This window comes from Microtus oregoni, unplaced genomic scaffold, assembly GCF_018167655.1.
Source record: "Microtus oregoni isolate MIOR12 unplaced genomic scaffold, Mior012 000005F_ref0000423, whole genome shotgun sequence".
Taxonomy (NCBI): Eukaryota; Metazoa; Chordata; class Mammalia; order Rodentia; family Cricetidae; genus Microtus; species Microtus oregoni.
In genome coordinates, this window is record NW_024543064.1 from 4,016,940 (window position 1) to 4,041,781 (window position 24,842).

At 55.0% G+C, this 24,842-nt stretch overlaps 1 protein-coding gene across 8 annotated transcripts in view; it reads right to left on the reverse strand.

Moving 5' to 3' along the window:
• Positions 1-367: 367 nt before the first annotated feature.
• Nphp4 (nephrocystin 4) overlaps positions 368-24,842 on the reverse strand; it is an 83,428-nt gene continuing 58,953 nt past the window's right edge. For 5 of the 8 annotated variants that reach the window (XM_041651439.1, XM_041651442.1, XM_041651441.1 and 2 more), the window contains 14 exons: positions 19,389-19,549; positions 16,323-16,503; positions 11,948-12,073; positions 9,282-9,487; positions 8,106-8,332; positions 7,706-7,892; positions 7,171-7,254; positions 4,790-4,946; positions 4,326-4,411; positions 3,744-3,829; positions 2,572-2,743; positions 2,110-2,289; positions 1,718-1,861; positions 368-887 (listed from right to left, as the gene is read on the reverse strand). In XM_041651439.1, the coding sequence (XP_041507373.1) occupies positions 747-887; positions 1,718-1,861; positions 2,110-2,289; positions 2,572-2,743; positions 3,744-3,829; positions 4,326-4,411; positions 4,790-4,946; positions 7,171-7,254; positions 7,706-7,892; positions 8,106-8,332; positions 9,282-9,487; positions 11,948-12,073; positions 16,323-16,503; positions 19,389-19,549 (2,138 nt within the window). In that variant the 3' untranslated portion in view covers positions 368-746. Of the gene's footprint in view, positions 888-1,717; positions 1,862-2,109; positions 2,290-2,571; positions 2,744-3,743; positions 3,830-4,116; positions 4,214-4,325; positions 4,412-4,789; positions 4,947-7,170; positions 7,255-7,705; positions 7,893-8,105; positions 8,333-9,281; positions 9,488-11,947; positions 12,074-16,322; positions 16,504-19,388; positions 19,550-24,842 lie in introns of those variants that run through there. The other 3 variants (XR_005974325.1, XR_005974327.1, XM_041651443.1) reach the window with 3 other exon arrangements.

Consider the following 24,842-nt stretch of genomic DNA (forward strand, 5'->3'; position numbering starts at 1 on the left):
TTGACTGCTGCTTCGGCCTCTGCGTGGGCATCCCAGAGGCTGCGCTGCGTCTGTAGGACCTCAGGGAATCGGCATGTGGCTTCTTGGGCCTCTAGGAGCCTCTTTGGTGGAGACAGTGTACAAGCCTGAGTGGACACTTGGGCCTGCTGGCCAGGAAACACAGCTCCCTGGGAAGGAAGGGGAAGTATGGGCACCCACCGGGCACAAGAGGAGCGGGGAGCCACGGGACAGACACTGATCATCACCCCACATGCAGAGAAAGCCACGGCTCTAGCCAGAGGGCAGTAAGCCCCACACTCCATCAACCCAGCAAGAGGAACCCCAGGACACACACATCACAAGAGACTGCAAAAGTGAAGTATTTCATTCAATAACTTAAAATAAAAAAGCAGATACAAAAGAATTCCAGTATAAAATACATAGTAAATTAAAATATATCATGTTCATATTAAATCTGGTAAGAAAAACATAATTTTATCATCAGGGATAACTTAAACAACACAGTTTGCTCCAGACGGTGACTGGCTGAGAGCGGCGAGGAGACAGCCTTGTGTGCCGCGGGCAGAGTGGGGTCACTGCTGCGGCCACCTGGAGGCCTCAGCTCAGCGGAGGCACTATGCCATGACCGGGAACACCGCCACTTCTCTTGGCTTGGCCACCTCCACAGGCCATGCAGGCCCGTCCTGAGTCACGACCGCAAGGCTAGGAGGGGTCCGCAGGGAGGGGCACTGGCCACACAGCTGTCCTCACTGGTAGAGGACCTTCACACAGAACGTCTCTTCGTTCTTGTCCTCATGGTCATTGATGTAGATCAGGATCTCTTCCTGTCCGGTGCTGCCGCTTGGCATGAACCTCAGGCCGATGGTGTAGGTCTCACCTCCTGCCACCTGCAAGAGCATGGGGATTTCAGCTTCGCCTGGGCTTCCACTCTTCTGCAGAAGCTTCTAGAACTGTACTGTGACAAGCAAGCACACGGGTGGAACATCCAGACTGGCCTGACTGTCACCTGGACTGACAGAGGCTGTGAGGACCAGACAGGCGTAAAGCAGCTGCTGTTTGGTGTGGACTTAGGACGGTGTGGACAGCCAGGTGGCACCCCTTTCCCACGCACTGCTCTGATAATGAGCAAAGGAATAAGGGGGTCCCTCAATCCACTCACAGACTGTCCTCAACACACATCCCATCACTCCCATCACCTGTTTCTGCCCCCACAGTTCAACTACATTTCCTCAGAGGAAATCCACCTGCCTGTGCTGACACGGGAGGTCAGTGCCCCCCCCCCCGCCTGTGGTGCTGACACGGAGGTCAGGACCCCTGTCTGTGCTGGCACAGGAGGTCAAGGCCTCTGCTGTGTTGACATGGGAGGTCAGGGCCCCTGCCTGTGGTGCTGATACGAAGGTCAGGGCCCCTGCCTGTGCTGACATGGGAGGTCAGGGCCCCCCACCTATGGTAACATTGGAGGTCAGGGCCCCTGCCTGTGCTGGCACGGGAGGTCAGGGTCCCCCTCTGCTGTGCTGACACGGAAGGTCAGGGCCCCTGCCTGTGGTAACATGGGAGGTCAGGGTCTTCTAGCAGAGAGCACAAGGGTCATGATGTTCGCCTGCTACCTGGAGGACTTCCCCAGAGGGTGTAACTCTCTGGAGCCTGCCAGCTGGAAGCAGACCCACTCCTGAGTAAGGCACTATCTCCCTCTCACCCGCCAGCCCTCGGGGCAGACCTGGAAGGAGTTTTCCTTGAACTGCAGCAGGTCGGGGCGGTCACTGTGTAGGTGGTAGGTCCTCCGAGAAGGATAGGGGTTGGTGTAGGTGATCCGCTTGCTGGCACCCTTCCCTTCCCCCGCCGCCATGGTGATCTCAAAGGCCTAGGGAGGGAGTGGATGAGAAACACATGGCTGCTGGCCCAGCCTGAGTAGTCCTGAGCACAAACTGTTCCACCTGGCCACAGGCCAGCCATCCAGAACCATCCCAGAGGGCCCTGCCCCACCTCAGTCTCACAGAGCCTGGATCTGGGTAGCTGAGTCCCAGGGCCAGGTAATACCATCACCCACAAGACACAGCGGAGGCCCTAAGGAGCTATAGCCCCCCACCTGACCCCACTGTTTATACAGACCTTGGAAATGAGTGGCTGGCGGCAGGAAAGGCACACGAGCCATGATGCCACCAGCTGGTGGTAGTCCATGTCCACCAGGTTGAGATGGACAAAGCGGCTGCCGGCCCTCCTTGGCCTCACGCCCACATGAAGGTCCTGGACCCCGTGAGGCGGCAACATGAAGACACCTGCAGGATCTGTCTTCAGGGACAAAGAAGAGGTCAGGGCACGGCCCTCTTGCGGTGATACAGTTCCTGAGGGACATCTCTTAATAATCTTGAAGGCTTTTGGAGTACATTTTGGCCCCTCATCCTCAACATCACATCCAGCAAGAGGCGTTTTCACAAAAGGCAGCTCAGCCCGTAAAAGCTGCACCAGCCACCCTGGCGCCACACCCACCATTCCTAGGCCTCTGCAGGCTGGGCAGTGATGGGCTCAGAGAAGCAAAGAGACCCCCAACTCCGCCTCCGAGAAGGGCCATACCTTCAGCTCCTGAGGGTGGGAGGTGAAGGCTTTCACCTTCCTAACAGTCTGTGTTCCCCGCAGGACAAGGGACAGACGGGTCAGCTGTCCTGCGACACAGGAGACGTCCACACGCTGCAGGGAGTGGAGGCAGACCTGCCACGTCTGCACAGGCTCCGCCAGCCAACGATCCCTGCGGAAAACAGGGACCGTCTACACATCTTAGCAGGGCAACATCACGGAACACCAGGGAGGGGTTTCAGGAGGGCTGGGAGCCTGGCGGCCACAGGGAAAACTACAGAAAGTCACAGTGGATGGGAACCCTGTGTTCAGGGCTGGGGCTAGTCCCCCTTGCCCTAACCTGGAATCTCTCAAGATGGGGCTATGCAGTGTGTCTGTTCCTGGGGCCTGCTGAGGATGCGGGGCTTGAGAAATGCACGTCACATGATGAAAATGGGAGCTCGGTCAGGGAAGCAGTGTGGAAACCTGAACCACGGCCAAGCCTTAGGACAGTGGGGAGCGCGGCTGAGGCCATAAGCCTGAGCTCGGAGCTCGACATCAAGTCTCAGCTCTGAGAGTCCATGGCACTACTGTAAACTGGAACAGGGGTGATTCATGTTCACCGGCTGCTACAAGGAACACTGAGACACGTTTAGATGGTGTGCATAGTGCACAGCCCCTCAGCCCCGAATACAGTTAAGTCCCACAGTCCCACCATCAGAAGCCACACAGGAAGCAGCCTAGGCTGCACCAGTTTTAAAGGGCTCCAATGGAACTGTTCAGCTGGGCGAAAAGTCAAGGCATGGCTTGACCAGTCTTCAGGCACGAAAGATGAAGACAGTCACCAACAGAGGGGCTGAGCTCCAGGATCTCAGGGGTCAGTGCAAATCCACTGAGGGCAGGGTGATGAGAGTCATCTTGAGCTAGCTCTGGTCCGGAAAGCTGCACCATCCCTCTCTTGGGGAACATATGTCATGTCCATCCCTTGGGCTACTGTGCCACTCTGGGAGAGAACATGCCATCACCAAGGCCTGGTTGGCCTCTAAGCCCAGCCTGACTCACAGCCACCGCTCTCCTTGCAGAGCAAAGTGCCAGTACCCATCATGCCTAGGGGTCAGGTCGGAGGGGAGGAGTTCCGAAGGTATCCCAGGCTGCCCATCCTCGGCCCCTGCCCCATCTGTGTCAGTGCTTACGTGTAGATGATGACAAAGAAGTCTTTGATCTCTGGGCTTGGACCGCTGGCCACCTTAAGAAACACATCCCGTGGCTCACCGGGGCCCTGCCAAACACAGCATGGGGTACATTGGTTGCCAGCCACCGGTTGGTGTGCGTGTCCCCTCCCCCAAGCAACGCCTTGGTTTTCTCGCTATTTTGCTGGCTGCACAAGAAAATCATAGCTTCTTGATCTTATATTGATTTCAATAATTACATTCCACAGACTATCGAGCTTCCTAACCAGTCATAATACAATTAGTGCCCCACCCTCTGCATAATGGCAATTAGCAAGAGCCTCAATTACCAGGCTTCCTTCATTGTGCTTCATGCCTTTTCCTTACAATTTAAATTCGGATAATCAAGGAACAGATCTGCCAGCAGCAACCTGAAATCCCTCACGAAGCCTTCCTCAAGAAGCCAGGACAGTACCCCCTCACCTCCACGCACCCTGCAGAAGGAACCCTCTTCTTGAGACCAATGAGAGGCTATAGGGATGGAGTGGGATGGGAGGGGGTTCCCCAAAGGATCTGCTCAAGGTAGGGCTGACACGCATGGTATACCACGTTCTGGGCCTCACAGATGACATTCGGGTCACTGCATCGAACGTGGACTGGAGGGTCATCACCAGGCATTCCCACAGGAGCACCTGGAAACGGAGAAAGGGATAACTCGGTACTTACCCCAGCACACAAAACATGACTGCGGTGCTCCTGCCACCCTGACCCCGCACATTCCTCTTGTCAGGCTCAATCGGAGGGAGTGGCCACACATAAGCCACGAGCCATCAGCACTGAGCCATCCTCACTCCTGATGGGGACAGATCTGGGTCATGGGAGTCACAAACTTTTTGAGGAACCAGCCACCAAATATGCATCTTGTCACCCCAGAGAAATCTGGAAGCTTCTATTTCAAACAATAAAGGCAGGTCGGAATTTTTGAGGAGCTACTTGCTACCATGGGGAGGTACCCCCTCCCATTAGCCAAGCCTGCACAAAGGCAGCCACAGGGGATGTGAGAGACCTGCCTGGAAGTGTGTGCCAGGGAGGCAGGCGGATGGCCTTCTTCAGGAAGGTGAGCTCTGGGTGGTAGAAGCGGAAGATCTGGTCCACCACATGGGGCTGGGGCTCCACAGTCAGGCAAAGCACTGCAATGGGCCGGCCAGTCTCCGCCCGGAAAAGGACCTGCAGAGATGGATAGCGTGAGGATCTCACCATCACCCCTAAAATGAGACAGCAAAGACAGGCACTGATGTTGATCACATTGAAATGCATCCACAGGTGCACAGGAAAGGGGGTCAGGGAACTGGACCCAGGGTGGCACCCAGGATGGGGAGCACTCACACACAAGCCAATCCCCGAGCTTGTGCAAGGCACACTCCTGAAAGGCCAGTGGACCAACTGGCAACCCAGCACTAAGAACTACTCCAGTCTCGACTCCACCTCCACAGGCCGGGATGTGGTGCAGGAGCGTGGCTGAGGGTCCCACCCTTAGCCTCACCAGGTTTCATGGTGACAGCTAGTGCTGTGTTTAGGGACGGAGCACAGCACGGGCCCTTTGATCCCAGTGGGACCGGGGGGGGGGGGGTAACTGGAACTAGAAAGGTTCCTCTGTCAAAACGGTTCTGGAAACACTCACCTAAGCAGAACTAGCAGACGGGTGGTACAACAGGTGGAGGATTTGGTTGTTAGAGGCACAAGCACACAACACACATGTGACACTGAGAAAAATGAGGGGAAGGCAGGTGGGGAAGCGAGCTCCTTCTGAAAATGTTGGAATCTGGATTCCTGAAACTGTCCTTCAACTGTAAAGCTGACCTAAAGCTCTCTGGGTCTAGACACCCAGCCCTGCCTTCCCTGGACCACAACACAAGGCCCAAAGGAAGTCTTCTTTCCTGTTTTCCAGGGCGGCAGACATGGCAGACCAGCTGCCTGCTTGCAGCTGAAGAAGCGGAGGGTCTGGTGGGCCAAGCTGCCTAAGTGGAGGGGCTACCCATCTAAGTGGGAAGGGCTACCCATCAGCTACCTTGATAGCTGCGAAGGAGACAGCCTGGGGACAGGCAGCCCACCACAGCAGAGCAATAGGCGGTAGCAGAGCAGCTCAAGAGTGGACATGGCAGGACAGGAAGGATAGGCATGGCAGGATGCAATTCCTGCCTGCCAGGAGAGTTCCAGAAGATAGCCAGTCTCTATCCCAGGCCCAGGACCATAACAATGGCTGCTGTCCGGGGTGACAAGCCCTGGCTTCCTTGGCTTACACAGAGTAACCCTGAGCTAAGGTCCAGCGACCTGGTGAGAGTGGTCACTGCAGAGGGTGCTGCTTGCTGCGGCTGACCCCCAACACATAGGAAAGGGGGAACTGCAGAGATGGGTACCTGAAGAGGGTCTTCTTGCCTAAGCTAAAGGACCACGGCCAGTTGACTGGTTACGGGGCTAGCACAGACACCATCGCAGCAGTCGGGGCTAGCACAGACACCATCGCAGCAGTCGGGGCTAGCACAGACACCATCGCAGTGGTCCTCCTACACACCCGAAGCCCAGGCTCTGCCTGCAGGTCAGACACAAATTCTCTCGGGTATTGCAGCCTGCTGGGCTGCACATAGCGGGACTCAGGAACATGGCGGCCTTCAGGCCACCTTCTGTTCAGACTACACAAAGCAAGGCCTGTGGGAGGAGGAGGGAGACCAAAGAACCACAAAGGCATTTCCTACAAAAAGGGTAAAATCTCGTGTTGTCCAAGAACACCCATTCAGTAGGCTCCCGAAAGGGCTTAAAGGCCTTCTGGGAAGAGCCTCCTTCTCTACCATCCATCCATCCATCCATCCATCCACCTACCTACGTATCACAGGTGCACACACTCACGCACTCATGTATACACATATACTACACACACATGTATACACCACACACACACCACATACCACACTCACACACACATACCCCCCACACACATACACATATACCCCACACATACACGTACACACCATACACACCACATACCACACACACATACACACCACATACATACTCACACCACATACACAACACAAACACAAAAATAACTTTAGAATGCTGCCAAGTTGTCATGTGCTATGCCAGCTGTGTTTAGGGCAGCAGTCAGCAGCCACTAGGACCTGGCAGCTTCCCATGCACAGAGCCAAGGCTACGCCAAGACTGCACAGAGCTGCCAGGTGATCCACCCATGCTGGACCCTATCACAGGCTGTGCTAATGTCTAGGCACAGCTGCGGCCTCCCTGTCCCTGCTGCATCTTATTTCAGTCTAGAACCCTATCAGGAGGGAAGAGAGGAGGAGGGGTCAGTGTCACAGCTGGTGTCCGTCACACACTTGGCTTGGTGGACTCAGAGAGCTGACCTGTCCTAAGACTGAAATGCCGAGACCCCTCCTACCTTGGCGTGTTTGGTAGGCATGGCGCTGTATTTCCAAAGGGGTCGGGACTCTGGGTCTTTCTCCAGGCTCATCTCAGCAGGGGCCTGTGAGACACGGAGCAGCACAAGCGGGTCAGAGCAAATCAGGTGACAACCGGGATGTGGAGCAGCCAGGGCCACGAGCTCCAGAGCATCACCATTCTGTTCTCGTGCAACGCTCGGAGCTCGCTGCAGCTCGCCAGCCTCACCCTCAAGCCGCTCATAGGTGACTGCTGAACTGTTAGAGAGGCCAGAGCCTCAACGTGACTCTCCTCGTCACACTCACACACACAGGGCGTACGCCTCCCTAGCACCTCCAGGAGAGAGAAGAATCCAGGCTGCTGCACACAGCCCTGGAGGAGAGGGCATGCAGAGTGACAAGTGGGGTGGGCGCCAGTCAGGGGTGACCCCTGGTGCGGACATGGGCTAATCGTCCTGCCACAGACACGGGGAGCTCTTCCCCTTTGCCGCCTGGATGGACAGTGCCTCCCTGCTCTGCCTGGGTCTTGCTTCACACCTGTGGTGGGGCCAGTGGGCCCACAGAGAAGTTCTGGTACTTGAAGGGGATGTGGGCCGTCTCCCGGGGTCGCAGGTAGAGCTGGGGTGCCAGGCTGCCACGCAGGTGAAACATGTCCTCCTCCAGGGGTGTGTGCAGGCCGGTGGCCTCCTTGAAGTACCTCCACTCCTGGCTGTCCAGGACGATGCTAAAGGGGCAGAAACAGCGGCTAGGACCCAGGTGGTATAAAGAAAATACACCCACCACCCCGAGACCCTCAGAGGAGAGGACAGGGGATAGCCAGCCTGGCTTCCATGCCAGAGGAGCATCCGCCCAGGGGACCCTCACGCACACACGTATGCACACACGCACGCATGCACACATCTCACGCACACAGAGATGGCTGGGTGGCAGCTCTTGCCTGAGCTCCGGGCTGTCGATCTCAATGGCCACCGTGTGCTGAGTGTTGTGCGGGTTCTTAAGTGTGAACTCGAAGAACTCAGCCGTGCCCAGTGTGGCGTACAGCGTGTGGTGGGTGGTGATGGCCTGGCTCAGCACGCTGGTGATGCTCTCAGCCTTGGTGCGCTCCCGGTAGGCATCAATGACCTGCAGGTCCCGTGAGTGCTGTGCACGGGTGCTCTGCTGGGCCTACAAACACAGGGGTCACATCGGCATCCTCCCTGACTCGGCTTTGCTGGCCCCCACTCTCCAGAGGTACCGGATTTCTTCTGGAATCCATTTCCCCTTATTTATCCGTGAGGTTTGAAGTACGACCTGTCCCCCATACTCCAGGGATCTCAGTGTTTGTCAGGACAGAACAGAGCACCACACCCAGCTTGCCTCTGTCCCACACACTCCTAAGAGACTCTTTAACCACCAAGGGAAGGTACCAGGCATAGCACTGGGGAGTTAGGAACAGAGAAAAGGGAACCACTTGACCACAGGAGTCACCCAGCAGGTACCCCACATAGTGCCAAAGCCTGTCTGGGATGACAGTCCACAGAGGGACATAATCCCACTGTGCAGCCCAGCACCCAGTGTCCTCAGGCTACGTCTGCCTGTGACGACTAGTCTATGAGACCTAACCATCTCCCGCCTGGAGCCTTCGCGGTGCGGTGTGCTCTGGTTTGCACTAGTCTATGAGACCTAACTGCCTCCCGCCTCGCACCCTCGCGGTGCGGTGTGCTCTGGTTTTTGCACTAGTCTATGAGACCTAACTGCCTCCCACCTCTCACCCTCGCGGTGCCATGTGCTCTGGTTTGTACTATAAAGCAAGGCTAGTCTGCAGGGCTTATCCAGCCCTGTGCCAGGGTTCCCAGTCTGCAGCTGCGCAGAGACCCTCAGATCCAATGCTAAGGAAGCTAAGACCACGGAGAGGGCAGGGTGACTGTCTAAAAGGCCTTTGGACTTAAACTCATTTGAAGTAATAACACCAAAGCTCTGCTCCCTGAATGTAGGAGACCTTTTTAACAAAAGCTAAGATTTCCAATCTGAAATTATCCCCTGGTGACCTGCAAACATGGTGTTGGAAGAAGAGGGGACTGCAGGGAGGAGTGGCAGGTTCTGGGGTGGGGTGCGGCAGAGGGCAGCCCCTCACCAGCAAGCTGATCCTGCGACTGCCAGACTCCTCTCCAGACTCCTGCAGGCGCACCAGCCGCATCCGTTCCAGCTTACGTCTGTGCACAGCATCCGCCTCACGGCCTGAAGTCTTGGGTCCCTGGCCAGCTCGAGTGTGGGTCAGCAGCATGGCGGCCAGCTCACTGTCCACATCAGCCAGCTTCTGCGCTTGTACCACGCGTTTTCCTATTGAAATGGACAGAAGAGGGGTCGGGGTGGCTGTGTGGAGTACCAGCAAAGCCAGTGGCTGGTGGATCTCCTCCGTGTCACTCTACGGATAAAGATGCAGATTCAGGACCTGGTCCTCCAAGCCTAAGGAACTCTGACCCTTTGCTAACACCGGAAGATGATTTTCTAAGAGAAAGCCAGGTCCTCAGGTTTATAACTATACAACACTCTCTCTCAAACTGCGGCCTCAGGGAAGTGGAGATGGGGATGGGGGTGGGGATCACTGCTGCAGAGGCCTGCGTCTCAGGGACAGCTGCGTTAACACTAAGCCCTACCAGTGTGCAGGCATCTCCAAGTTCCTACCAGAAATGGGGTACCAATGCTGCTCTCAACAGCCTTTTGGAGCGAGCAACCTCCTGTGGGCAAGCTCAGATCATGGACTCGTGAAGTGCAGAAGCTGACCTAGCCACAGGCAGCAAGGCAGACACTGCCTGTGCCGCCTTTCCATAGGGCCCTGGTGGAACTGTGGTTGGTGACAAGGCCACGCTACAGACTAACACAGTAAGAGCCCAGGCAGGGCGGGTCAAAGGGGGCGCCTACCTTGAGACCCGGGTCCTCCCCCACTCTCAGGTGAGAGTTCTCTCAACAAGCAGAACTTCTTGGGACCTGGCTCCCTTGTCACCACACAGAGCCAGCACCCCACTAAAGCACTCTGCATGGCGCTCTGCATGGCAAAGCACAGCTGTCCCTCCACTCACCCACTGCTCCCTGTTTCCAGGTCCCTCCCCAACATTCCATTTTACATCCATATAATTGCTTTTTCAGTGCCACAAGCTGGCTCGGACATCTTAAGGGACCGCATGACTGAGCACTTTGTATGTCAGAGTGCAGGCCTGCAGGAGGAAGCCCAGCCTGGAATCTGGTCTGAGTAGCCTGTGGCCATGGAGAAACAGCAGTTGGGGGCAGCCACGAAGCCAGGACTCAAGATGAGTTCAGGGGACAGCAATTCGCCCTAGCAGATGCCTCCCGACTCAAAAGCAACCAGAAATGGGGTTCTGGAGGGGTCACGTGGGACTACACAGGAAAAACCTAGAACTTCTCAAGGTCTCGTGTAACTTCTGATCCAGAGCTCCACCCCAGGGAACACAGGCTCTGGCAGGGAACCCTGTGCTCGTCACAGAGGCTGAAGGACCTGACTCCAGCGTTCTCCTTCTCTCAATGGACCCTCACTCGCGCCGGCTTCCTGTGCGTCAGAGGGGCTAACTGGGAATGAAGCACAATGACCCCAAGTAGGGAACCCAGGCCCCGCCTTACACCTCACCCTAATCACCGGCACAATCACATGATCTCCCTTGCCTTAGCTCAATGAATGTTAAAAAGAGGGGCTGGCCTACAACAGATGGGACATACGTGGACTGGGGTCCCTCTGAGCACCTGCCGAGCCCACAGCCTCTTCTGTGGAGAATGCATAGTTCTACCTGTAGAGTCAGGGATTAGATGGGGAAGATTCCCACGGGCTAGTGACGTGGAGGTGAGAGAATTCACCGAGCTCCAAGCTGTGGCTCCAGCAGGCATCCCCTTCTCAAGCCACGGCCCAAGGCAGACAGAGCTGGGACCTCCCACACAAGAAAGAGCTGGGAGTCACCCTCTGTGACATCTGGGCGAAGGGCTACTCAGAGAGCACAGCCCCCTTTCCCTTCCGATGACAGCAGCTCACATTCAAGCTCTTGGGCCTTCACGTTTAAGGGAACAGAAAGACTCCAGAGTCCCCATGGAAGGTATTTTCCTCAAACCTAGGCCTTTCCCATCCAGACTCAAGGCCCACATTCCCTAGCTCCATAAACGGTTAAGGAACCAGTGAGGAGCTTCTAATCTGCTTTTAGAAATGAACGTCAGGGCTAGGGAGGTGGCCCAGTGGACAGCGTCTACTCTACACACACGAGGCCCTGAGCATCCACGTAAAGTCAGCTGTGGCAGCACACGCCTGCAACCCCAGCACAGAGAGATGGAGCAAAGAGGATCCCAGGGGCTCGCTGCCTACTGGCCAGGCAGTCTAGCCAATCAGTGAGCTCTAGGCTCTGTGAAAGACCCTGCCTCAGAAAATAAGATGAAAAGCTATAGACAGGCACTGCTGACCTCGGACCAACACACACGCACACACGCACACATGTGCACATACACATGCTTTTTATCTCTTCCCTGCGTGAGCAGCTCAGACTTAGGTAACTAGTAGAATTAATTACCGTCTCCCTATAAGATAGCATGGCTGGATGCAGGGCCAAGCCTAGAGGAGCTTAGAGGTTCAACAGCCCTGTAAATCCCTGGAGCCATCATCAGGGACCCCAGCTGGACATAACCAGACGGCCTTGGATCCAGACACTTGGGCAATGGACAGCAATGTGAATACACACACACACACACAGGCTTCTGACTCACATACCCCATCTGCCACCCAGCATGTGGTCAGTCTCAACTCACGTCTGGGGCCTCCTGGTATGAGGAGGCTTCCCCCAGAGAAGAAGTTGGCTCCGTCGTTTGAGATGACCCGAGACCTGGACGGTGGCAGCGAACTGGAACTTCTTGCTCTCGGCTCACACACATGACCTAAACAAAAAGCACCCTCATAAGACAGGGCCCAAAACGGGGACTGGTAGACCAGAGCAGCTCTCCCACGTGGAGCCCGGGCCTGCAGGAGCCTCTCCATCTCCACTCTCAGACTCACACGTATGCCCAGGTGACAGCTGCTGCAGTCCGAACGTGTCCTGCCAAGGGCATCATGGGTAGGAGATGGGCTGTCTTTGCACTGCCTTCTCCAGGTTTGGACCCCCACCCCTACCGCCACCACCACACATTATCTGATCACACATGGTTCCAGCAGAAGGCCTCCATTTTTGCACCCGTCTTCCCCAGGCTTGGACACCTGCCCTCCCCCACCCGTAAGGGATTTCCATTTGATCACACAGTTCATTTCCCGGGCCTGGGAGAGCTGAGGCTCCAGCATAGGCCTCTCCACATGCAAGCAAAAGCGGAGAGGATTTCATACAGAGGCCTCTGCAGAGCAACTGGGGCCTCAGAGGAGGCTGGGCTACACTGCCTGCCAGCAGATCCAGAGTGTCGCTATGAGATGCTGCAAACAGATAGAGCCCCGAGAAGGCAGCATCTGACCACAGACCCACAAGTCCACAGGGGTCAGTCCCTTGGGGTGAGAGAGAGCCTAGCTAAAGAATCACACTCCAGACTGGACCACCCAACTGCCAAGGCACACCTGTGCTGAGCATCCTACCAACCTCGGCAGGGCAGGGTGGAGCAATGCTGGCACAGCATCCTGACCGCCTCCTGGGACAGGCACCAGCAGGATCCCTTGCGCAGGCTGCCCGCCTCTCTGGTGTCCCTCTGCGCATCATGCCCTCCTGTTCACAGGGACCTCTTCCCCATTCTAGTGCACCTGCTCTCTACCTTCCTCCTGTCACAGACATCTCCGCATGCCCGCAGCCCTTCTCGTGAGCCATGCCTTCTGTCTGACCCAGGCTCCCCTGGAGAGAGAGGCACTCCTTTTATCTCAGCTCCTGACAGACGCATCCTCATGGATGTGGACAGAGTTGTACTGGGCTTCCATCCTCCGCACAATCTAACTGGTCTATAAGCAGCTGAAAACAGGTGGCCCCAAATTTAGGAACAGCAGCCTGGGTCTCAGATTCTACAGCTGGGAACACCAGCTGTGTCAGAGCCATGCCGACCATCCCTCCAGAAAGAAGGGTGAGGGCAAAGACTGTGTAGCAGATCAAGGCTGAGAGGAGTCAGCGAGTTCAGAGAGCAGCTGAAGGGGAGAGACAGGAACTGACTCCAGCGATCACCTGGGAGAGGGTTCCTTAGGGCAGAGGGTATGCAAAGCCTCTCCCACCTCATTAGACGGTCTTTGTCATCCCTTGGCGGCCGGGTGCCTCACTGCCTCTCCTGCAGGTCAGAACTCTAGAAAGCACTGGAGCACCATCCTCCCCGCACCGCTCGTGCCTAGCTTCTGTGTCCAGCGCGAGCTGCCACAGTGCTGGGTGCCAGAGGGCAAGGCTGACGTGTCCCCAAACTCTTTTCCCAGCAGGGAGTCATCCTAGCCGGTGTCCTGGCAGTCCACCCTCATCCTGCCCCCATCCCAGCTCTGGTACTGGTTCTGTGGCCCGTGATAACACAACAGCCTCAGCTGTCACACGCTTGGGTGTCCTTGCCACACCCCACAGACATGCAGTCTCTGTCTCCCCGGAGATCTGCAGCTGTCCGCTTCTATCTGGAGTCCCAAAACTCCCATGTCCACTCAGCCCCCCTGGGTGCCTGCTTCCCACCCACACACTCAGAGCCAAGCCAGGCCCCTCGGCCTTGTTCCTTCCGGGTGAGTGAGACGCAGAGGGCGGCAGCTTGTGGACTGCAGGGTTTGGCAAATCCTCCGTCACGTCCCAGGGAATCACTCCAAGATGGAACATGCCTGTCACCGGGCAGTGGGAACACTGCAGCTGGTGCACACTGACTTGGCAGGGGATTTGTACCACATGGGGAGGAAGTTCAGGATTTTCCTAGCTTTCTTGTCGACCATCACCCAGTGGTCAGGCCTTGGGTCTATCCATTTCCCACCACAGTGAGCACTGCCTATGGCATACACTGCTCCCAGAGACAAAGACCAGGGAAGACACATCAAGGTCAAGATTAGTCTGCTTGGCATGGGTAGATGACACCATTCTTTGATCTCGGGATCACAGAGGGTAGGCAGTGACACCAGCTCCAGCAGTGAGGTGAGCTGGGCACCGTCAGCCTGGACCAGGGATTCTGCTGGCCCTGGTGCTACCTCCCCTGGCAACAGCCGTACGCACAGGGTCGGCTTGTTGATGATGAAATAAACTGTGTGGGATGAACTCACCTCCACGTGTGTTTTCAGAAACAGCACAAGGCAACGGTGTTGCCAACAGGCACAGTCTGCCATCCTAATCTGGCACAGAGTTTCTTCCCCTCTGGGGACGGAAGGTTATGCCAGAGTCACCAACTCATCTGCAGCACGGGACTCCCAAAGTGACTCCTCAGGTGTCAATCCCACACCAGAGCACAAGTTCATCATCATGGATGCTCTCTAAACCTAGGCTCTGCCATCAGCCCTGCTGCCTACATCCCCAAAGGCTTCTGCAAGAGGGCTCCCGAGGGTCCTGTCCGCCCCCTACCTACTTCAGCAGTGTAACTGGAGGAAAGGAAGGCAGTGTCCTTGGAGGACAAAAGACAGCATGAAGAAAATCGGCAAAGGAAGCCCAAGGTTCCGGGGGAGAAAGCAGAGCGAGCCAGCAAGTCGGCAGGGGAGGGGTGGCTGCCGGCACCTACGTTCTGTCCCGTGCAGCCATCCCACTGTGAAGGAAACTGCGACCAGGCCGAGGTGTAGGCTTTGTGTCTGTCACCCTAAGGCCTCCACAGCCAGCATCCAATTTGCTGAAACGTGACTGCTACGCCAAACAGAATTACTGGTTTTATAGAGAAATGAAAGCCGTAACATTTCCGCTACCTAACAAAAAGTGGGGGGGGGGGGATGGGTGGCCCACCAACACACTGCAGCACACTTGCCCTTCACGGGCAGCACGCACCAGTGTCCCTCACGCTGGCTATCTCGGGCACTCCCCCATGGGCTTATCTCCCTTTTGCAGGCCAAGTATGAAAATGACAGTTTAAGATAACATACAACGGAGCCCATCTTTCTTCAGAGATAAGATTTTCAAACTTGGAGCCACTGCACATCTGGGGCTGGTGAATTAAATATAAAAAGAGCCGCCGGGGTTACAGCGGGCACGTCCTGTGGCTCCCAGAGTCGCTGGGGCTCCTGAGCAAAGCCCGCCTCTCACAGGAGCCTCGTTTATTTCTCAGGAACCTAATTGAGTTTTGCTGTTTCCATATTGTCTATTTTCCAAGCTGCCTCGGATTTACATCTGTAAACAAGCAGGCAGAAACCTCCAACCAGACTTAATGAGCTGTGCACTCCCTCCTCTGCCACCGCAGCTCCGCAAACCCGTGCTTCAGCGCAGGCTGGATGTGGCCCGTGGGGCTCTTGGACATAAACCCAGGCTGGGTTTTGAGGAATGGGAAAATTCCTATTAAGATGGCAGAGATCTTGGTCCTGGCATAGCAAAGGCCTCCCACAACCAGTCCCTACCCTTTCAGTTTTAGCAGAAAAATCACCCACCTTTTGGGGTTCCCTCAAGGGAGGACCAGTAAGCATGTTGCCAGCACTGAAGGGTTCCCTACTGGCCCACCTCCCCAAGACAGGTGCCTGATCGTCTGTCCACAGACTTCTCTGTTCTCAGTGATGACCTCTGGAGAGTTCAGGCAGGACCACCCAGAGCCAGTCCCAACCACCTGCCCACGCTGGTCAGGTAGGGACAATAACAAGAGCAGGCTGCGTCTGTCCCTCTGCTGAGCCACGTTGAGCCAGTGTCAAAAGAAATGCTCTCCTTCTGTGTCCCTGAGCTACACAGAAAACTCTAGATATTCTCTTCTCTCTCTGATGGACAAGTTCTGGGGCTGGAACTCTAGGTCAGACCCCCCAGGCACCTAGACACTCTGTTTGGGAGTGATCACGAGATGACCTGTGGACAAGCCGGAGAAGACTGGTGATTCTGAGCTCCCATTGGAACCTAGGCAGTGAATGCCCACCATCAGCACAGGTGTAGGGGTCAAGATCTGGCTGGAAGCCACGCTCACTCAAATCTTGGTTTCCTACAAAGTGTGGGATGTCCACCGTGGAGCTGCTACCTTCCTGCTCCAGCTAGGGAAGCTGGTGCTGGAGAAAGGACACAAAAACAAGTGAACCGGGGGAAGCTGCCAGGAGTCTTACCCACATTGGCCAAGGTCAAGTGCAAGCGGCCCTTCACCACCGTGTGGACGCCGATGGGCTTGACGTTGCCGAAGCCAGCCACGTCTCCACTCACCACCATTGTCTCCTGCTCGTACTCGGTGGCCACGACCTCCAACTCATGGGAGACCTGAACAGCGGGCCGCCCTTGGCGGAGGAGGTGCTGCAGAGGGGAGAGAGAGAGAAGCCCTGGAGGAGGAGGAAGGTAGGTCCCTGCAGGGAGTCAGCTGTAGAGCTTGGGTCACCTACCACACTGAAGGGGAGATGAGGTCAGAAACATCAGCTTAAACAAAGCATAACCCAGTCTGCCCCCAGAATAAACACTGGGTGGCACTGTGGTGCACCAAGGGCCTGCCAGCTGCCTGGCAGGAGCCAGCCAGCCTCCAAAGGGAAGAAATGCAGGCGGCAGAACAAGGCAGGCACTGGCCCAGCCCCTCTCTGGAGAAAACTGGGATTTCATAGCAAAGGTGGCACAGGGACAAGGAGGAAAGCCAGGCCAAGGCACCCAGCAGAGCCCATAAGGACGGGATCACAGGCTAACTGGAAGAGGGGACAGATAGGGTCACAGGATATGGGCACCTCTGGACCGGGGTACCCTATGTGCCAGCATGAAGCAGAGGAGTGACACAGAGCCCCGCCCCAGGATAGCATCTGTAGGGCTCTCTTGAGCACATCTCTCCAGCTTCTGCCTGAGCCCATGCAAGTCTGGGCACTAGGGATGGAATCATAGGCTCCAGGCCAGCTTGGACCTCATCAGCTCATGTGCCCTGGAACTTCCTCCTGCCAGACAGGAGGATAGAACCAGAATACAGTCCAAGCTTCTGTAACTCTTGACTCTCCTGCAGCCAGGAGAGCACCTTCCCTGAAAGCAAAGGTGCTAGGCTGAGCTACGGCTGCCAGCCCGTGACAACTGCACATCACAGCAAGCACACATGCATCCATGGTTCAAGAGCCCCTGGTACCGGAAAACAGGACAAGGCCTTTGGAAAATGACCCAGAAATATAGAAAACCATCGAGCGTTTGCAGGAATCGAGGAGATGTGAACAGAACAAGGTATCGGGTGTCTGCTACAGCAGAAGGCTGGGTGCAAAGATGGGGCCTCTGCAGGGAAGGGCGTGGCTGCTCAGAGCCCATCAGGAGCAGAGCCTCGCGGGCCCCAGCTGCTCGGTGTATCTGAAGCCCTTGCTCCACTGCTTCAGAGGTTATATCGGGGCACACAGAGGCAAAGAGCAAGGGCATTAGAGTAAGGACTGTCCAGAGTCCCAATTCTGATGGTTATCAGTGTGACTGTGAACTTGTCTCTACTGGAAGTGGGTTAACAAGAGGTCACCCCAAAGTGGGCAAGGGCTTCCTTGAAAGAAGCATGGAGGCCATTAGGGCTCCAGCCACACAAGGAGGCCTTAAACCAAACATGGATTCTTCTTTGCCTTTTAACTTTAAAAGTTAAGTAGAGGGACTAGAGAGACGGCTCAGCAGTTGAGAGCATTTGCTGCTCTTCCAGTTCAGTTCCCAGCACCCACAGGCAGAGCTGCCTGTAACTGTGGCTTTGGGGGACCCATTGCCCTCCTCAGGCCAAGGAATTTCCAAGGAGACAGACCCAGTAAAGTAACTCCAGCTGGGGCCAGGAAGAAGCCTCCCCACCCTCCCTGCTTCTATAGCTGTCTTGTGGTTCCCTTATATCCTTCCTGACTCCTCTTTGCTTCAGACTCCGCCTCCAGCATCTACAAACTATCCCTACCCAAGGAGCATCATCCTCACAGAGAACACCAAAGCCAGGGATGCTGAGTAATGTAGTATGGAGGGCCGGCTTGTTGGGGTTTCTGTCCCACCCAGTCCCCCAGCCATTTAGTCACAGAGAAAATCACACAGAGATCTCCATAAGATTATAAAACTGATTGGCCCATTAGCTCAGGCTACTTATTAGCTCTTGTAGCTTATATTAACCCATTATTCTTATCTATGTTAGCCACATGTCTCAGTACCTTTTTCAGCAAGGCAGGTCACATCCTGCTTCTTCCGTGATCTGGGCAGAACTGTGGGAAGAGCTTCCTTCTTCCCAGAATTCTCCTGTTCTCATTGTCCCACCTCTACTTCCTGTCTGGTTGACCCGTCTATACTTCCTGCCTGGCCAATCAGCGTTTATTTAAAACATGATTGACAGAATACAGACAATTATCCCGCACCAGAGTAACAAGGTGGTTAGTGGAGGCAGGACAAGTTAAGAGAAGGAGAAGGAAGAAAAGAGGGAGGAGCTGGCACAGCCTCAGAGAGAAGGGTACTATTTGTGGGTCAGGCACACAGAGACAGGGGTGACAGGTGGAATCCATGGGACTCGGTGCCTGAGGACAGGATGAAGGCAGGGAGCCTGGTGGACAATGTGGCTGGGATCTAGGAGAAACCAGCATTGATCATGATGACACAGGGCTGAGGCCGGCCCAGGAATTTTCATGGTGACCTTACGCTGATCCTCTGGAGTCCCCTTCACCACACAGAGAAAGACAGCTTGGGGAGAAAGCCCAGGGATGAGTGATGGATCTCAGTGTCTGCACGGGAAGAGTCTAAAGTCACTGCAGATGATGCAGAAGCTGGGGTGTAGCTCAGCAGCAGAGTGCTTGCCTGGCATGCACAAGGTCCTGGGTTCGAGTCTCAGTATAGGAAGGGAATAAGGCACGCATTACTGCCAAAAGGAACCAGGTCACCTCCCCAAACCTCAGTCATTCCCCCTCTGATCAGGAGACCAGCACCTGCCCCTAGACAGCCGACATCGTCCTTTTGGAAGAGTCACAAGATGGCACACCTGACGGGTCACTATGGGAGACAGCTCACCAAGAAACACACGGCCGCAGACTTTAGCCTCCATGGAGAAGACTGTACCCTCAGAGGGCAGAGAACACTGCACCGCCTGTCATTAGCCAACAAGAGGTTGGCACAACCTGGTGCTGGGCCGGGACCCTACTGCTAGGGCACTGGCTGAACGGTGACTTGGCCCACAGCACTGTACTACCCTGCCCTGCCCCGCCCTTCCCATCCCTTCGGCAGGCGACTACCTTCATCTGGACGCCAGCAGACCCGATGAGGAGCAGAGAGTCTCCGTCCCAGACGTCGACTTGCAGCGTCTGAGCAGTCAGGTAGTGGGTGAACCAGCGCTGCTCGCCGGGCTTCAGGAAGCCGGGATCCACCATGTACCTCAGCTGGAAGCCGGGAGAGCCTGGAGAGAGAGAGGCCCGGGTGAGTCTATGAGTAATTGGAGCCATTTATCATCTTTACGTGCTGGAGATATTTCTGCTCTGGTCATGATTACTAATTTCTGCTTCCGTCACAATGACAGTTAATAAACACATTAATCAAAAGCATCATAAAATATCCAAATTAACAAAGCGAGGAGACTGTACTCTTTTCCAGTGTGCACAATAAGCTCCCAAAATAAGACTTATGGATTCCGCCAAGTCCTGATGATGGATGGGGACGGCAGCCCGTGAGGCTCACCAGGGAGTTTATTATTTCATACATAGAACTTCAGAAGAGTACAGTCCACACGCAGTCACGGCTGGGTCACACGTGCATGTACACACACACACACACACACACACACACACATACACGTGCCCACTTGTGTGCACGAAGGTTTCTGAACCTTCCCCCTGCTGGGCTACCTCAGTGTAGGACAATGGCCCTGAGAAATCCCAGGTGCCTCTCTGGGGCTGCACCTACCAATCAAGCTGACTAACATGGTAGCTAGGCTGCGGCCTCTGCCTTCATCTTCCTGAAGAGACACGATCATTTATTCTGGATCGACAAAGCTGACACTGATATCATCGTTAGTTAAAGTGCACGGAGCAGCAATGCCGAGAGACACTCAAAGTAGCATTTTCCCCCCTTCTATCAATAGTGCCAACAATATCTACGAAACCACAATGAGCAGAGCCCCCACCTCCAGAGAGAGAGCGAACAGCTCCTCATGCCCTCCCCCCTGAAAGTACCCGGTCTCATGTCTCAGCTGCATGGGCTGCAAAGACCAACATCCTGTCTGACGTCAAGACAGATGGCACCTTTTTAGTGAAGGGGGAGTGTGATGTCAGACGGCACAGCCTAGGATGTGGGGCTCCAGCCCTGAGAAATGGTCTGAGGTGGACCGCAGGCATGTGAGGTGAGGCCTGGTCAGGTCATCTCTCAGGGGGGGAAAGCATGAGAAGAGCCAAGCGAAAACCGTCACACAGAAGACCGGTATACACCACTGTGGCATCTCAGAAGGGATCAGACAAAGTCACCACCAACCCTAGCCTGGCCCTGCTGGCCAGTCCTGAGCCCTCAGCTTAGGACCACCAGTTCACAGACGAGAGCCTGTCCAGATCTCTCAGAGACCCATGGGCTCTGAAGCAGTCTTGTGGGTACCAAAGCCTGGGCTTACCAAAGTGTCAGACCAAGTCCGCGGAGCAGTGCTGGGAGCAGTGCCAGCCCCAGAGACATGAGAGGCACAAGTCCGCCACACACTACCTCAGCTTCTCCTGGTCCTGGGACAAACACCCTGAGTCCAGCATGTCCCAGGCTGGACCCTCATGTTCCCAGGTGGTGTTCTCCCAACACCACCCGGCTGGCTCTCCTGCTCCATCACATGCTATCCACCAGCTGCCAGGCCCCTTCGATGCTACCACCAAGTCCTCTCTCAGCAAACCCTGTGCCATGCCAGATGCCAGGCTGTGCACAAGGACCATGAGGAAACAGGACACACAGGACCTATGTCTGTGTGGCACTAAGGTGGAGGATTTGCCACTGGGCAGGAGTCAGAGCAGCAGGCCAGGGGCTGTTTATTCTGGCACCTGCTGGCCAGTCATAACAAGTTGGCCATCTCTTCACACTGTGGGCACAGCCCACTGCGCTCCCAACCAGCCAAGACCAACAGCTCTTTGGCTGCCATGCCTGGAACTCCTACAGAAGACCCTTTGAGAGCCCTGTGTCATCCTGAGGGCTCAGAAGCTATGATGCCACACTGACAGAGGGCCCACAGACAGGGGTACTGTCCTCCCAAAGTGTGCAGCCCTCGCCACTTACTATCTGTGCCCTTTCTGGGTAACATCCTTGTGGCCTCCTCACCCAGCCCCACGCACAGGCCCAAGTCTTGGTGGACACTTCGGACACTAGTGTATTTCCTGATTCAACCCGGCCACTACTTCACGATTCATAAATGCCTCCTGCCACGGACAGGACAAGACTCATTCAATCTAGAAGACATCCAAAGTTCAGGATGAACCCCCAAAGCTGCGAATACCTAGGCACCAAATAAGGCAGAAACACAGGTGCACACGGGGGCGGGGACAGAGGAAGTGTGACAATGGCATGTACCCCTTTCTGTTCAAGGGCAGATCTAGCAGCCCACAAGAGAGGGAGGATCCAGTACCCCAGGGTCTAAATACCCCACAGGCAGCCGTAGAGAACGCCAAGCAGTGAACCCTAAGAACAGAATGCGAGCTCGTTCAGAGCACCGGGAAAACGTGGCTATACTCAGCCACAAAGAAAACCTGAGTACAGCCCATAAAGTAGAAATGATTCCACTCCGATCTCTGAATATCACACCATAAACTAAAAATCGTTAATAAATATTTAATACAAACAAATTCACAACTTAATCCTAAGTAGTTATGTTAAAGGGAACACAGAAAGGTTCCCCAGAAAGCCTAACTTAGTGGCACACACCTGTCACCCCAGCACTGGGGAGGTGGAAACAGCAGGATCAGGAGTTCAAGGCCAACCTGGGCTACAAAGTGAGTTCAAGGCTAGCCTAGGCTACATGAGATCCTTTAGGAAGTAGGTGGAGGTTTTCTAGAAAAACAATGAAAGCCAACTTGTCAGAGTGAAAGTGAATGAGACACATTACAACCATCAGAGAAAAAATCATAGCCCTGCGTAATATTTATCTATAAAACCAGAAGATTTAAGAAAAATGAGTTAAGTGAGGAGAGAAAATTGGCAAATTGATGATCAAAATTAGCAAAAAGAGGGGCTGAAAAGATGGTTCAGAAGTTAAGACCCAGTTTGGTCCCCAGCACCTACATGGTTCCAAGGTGCCCTCTTCTGGCCTCCATGGGCACTGCATGCACATGGTGCACATAATACACAGTGACACACATGTACGTGTACACACACACACACACACACACACACACACACATTTAACAAAAGGACAGAGAGGAGAAAAAGGAAAGGATGAAGAAAATCCTGATGATTAATTAAATAGGAAACAAGAAACAGCCATAACCCGCAGAAGTAAGGCTGCCTCTGCACTTTGCTCCCTCGTGTCCTGTGATACTGATGCTTTGTATCTTAATGCTTTATCTCTGGGAGAGCATCTGGGCAGTTCCAACCGTCCCACCGTGATTAAAGCTTCTGAAAACATTGTGTCTGGTTTTTAAAGCGCACCGTGATACAGGGCTTGTTTCAAATAAGTTTATTTTTAAGCTGATACATAAGAACATAATTGTATGGATGAATCAGCGTTTTATTAACCCAATACGAGTGACAAATCTTTACAGTGTGTAAGAATATTGTCCCACAGCATGCAACTTTGCTGGATACGGCGATCTTAGTGCCAGTTGCCTCCTCTCAGAGGGTCTGAAACACACCACACTCCAGGCTGGCTACTAACTTAAGAGTCAAGGCCAAAGAGTTTGAACCAACAGTGCCGAGGAAGCGTCTCCAAAGACATCCTTCCCTGGCCTTGGACCTCCATGTGGAGTGACTTCTTTGGCTTCTCTACTCTGGTCTTCAGAAAGGGGGCAGCCCATCCAATGGGGGGAGGACAGGGATGTTCCACCCTCCTCCATCCAGGCCTGATGCAGGAACAGCAGAGGCTGGAGTCCAGGAGGGCTCAGACCAGCAGAAAGCCTGTGTTTGACCACAGGGGGCCAGCCTGCTATTACAGCTGACCCTACCACAGGGACCAGCCTGCTGTTACAGCTGACCCTACCACAGCACTGCAGAGGCAGAAGCCAGGGACACAGCTGGTTCTCAAGCTGCACGTTCCCAGAACTGCTTTGTTATAAATGAACATGAAAGAAATGTTTTTTCTATACTGCCTGGCACCATTAATTCTGACCTTGGAAGGAAACTGGGAACTCTGGCTCTTGTGCCTGTGATCCCCAGGGTGACCACCAAGCAGAGCCCTCCTGCTCTGTTCTGGAGGCATTCTCGTCCACCTTCCTGTTACGTTCCTCCCAACACGAGGCGTTGTCGGTTGTTCTGTTTAAAATTAGCCACTTCCAGTCTGATTTCTGCACAGACTCATTGCTAGGAGTGTGTTCTGATCTTTCTAATCAGTTCAGAAAGTTTGGGAAAGGAGAAAGCATGGCAGAGAATGGCATACAACCTGACGTAGTAACTCTCACGTGAGCACACACCTCTGACAGAAGCCGCAGCACCTCCACATGCACTGCCACTGTGCGTTGTTCTCGTTCTCTGCGAGTTCTGAGAACCTTCTTCTCAGGCTGCATGTCCAGCCATCCTCATGGATGTGTTTCTGCCGGAGAGGTGTGCGGGACTCTCCTGTGCCACAGGGCTTGCCCTTTCCCCGTTAGCCTGGCAACATTTCTTCCCCCACTCGTGCTGCGTGTGTGAATGCCTCTCAGACTCAAGTCATTTCCCTCGTGCATGATCCCCCATGACTCTCGCCCTCCTGTACCCGAGCCACGTCTGTCTGTCCTGGGTTTGGAATTTGAGTGCAGTTCCCCCATCAATGCCCACATCAAGGGACGGCAGCAGTTCAGGCCCTACTGTGGTCTCATGAGATTGACTCCTGCACTAACGGGAAAATGCATCAGATATCTTTCTGGCCTGTGTGATTTAAATCCATCAGTGTATAATGAGACCTGGAGCAGTAAGCCACTGCCACTCGGAGGACACCAAAACACCACGCCACTGTTTATCCTGCCTGTCCCAAGTGAGCCATGTCTGACAGGTGGTGAGATGCACAGATCATGGGAGCATTTGCTTGTCAAGCAGAGGCGTCCTCTCCAGAGAAACACTCAGCCACATGCAGTGGGCACAGTCAGTGACCACAGCACCACTGAGAGAGCCCATGCCCAGTGCGCACACACAGCGACCACAGTCCCACTGAGAGAGCCCGCGCCCAGTGGGCACACACAGCGACCACAGTCCCACTGAGAGAGCCCGCGCCCAGTGGGCACACACAGCGACCACAGCGCCATTGAGAGAGCCCATGCCCAGTGGGCACACACAGTGACCACAGTCCCACTGAGAGAGCCCACGCCCAGTGGGCACACACAGTGACCACTGCGCCATTGAGAGAGCCCGCGCCCAGTGGGCACACACAGCGACCACAGCGCCATTGAGAGAGCCCATGCCCAGTGGGCACACACAGTGACCACAGTCCCACTGAGAGAGCCCACGCCCAGTGGGCACACACAGTGACCACTGCGCCATTGAGAGAGCCCGTGCCCAGTGGGCACACACAGCGACCACAGCGCCATTGAGAGAGCCCATGCCCAGTG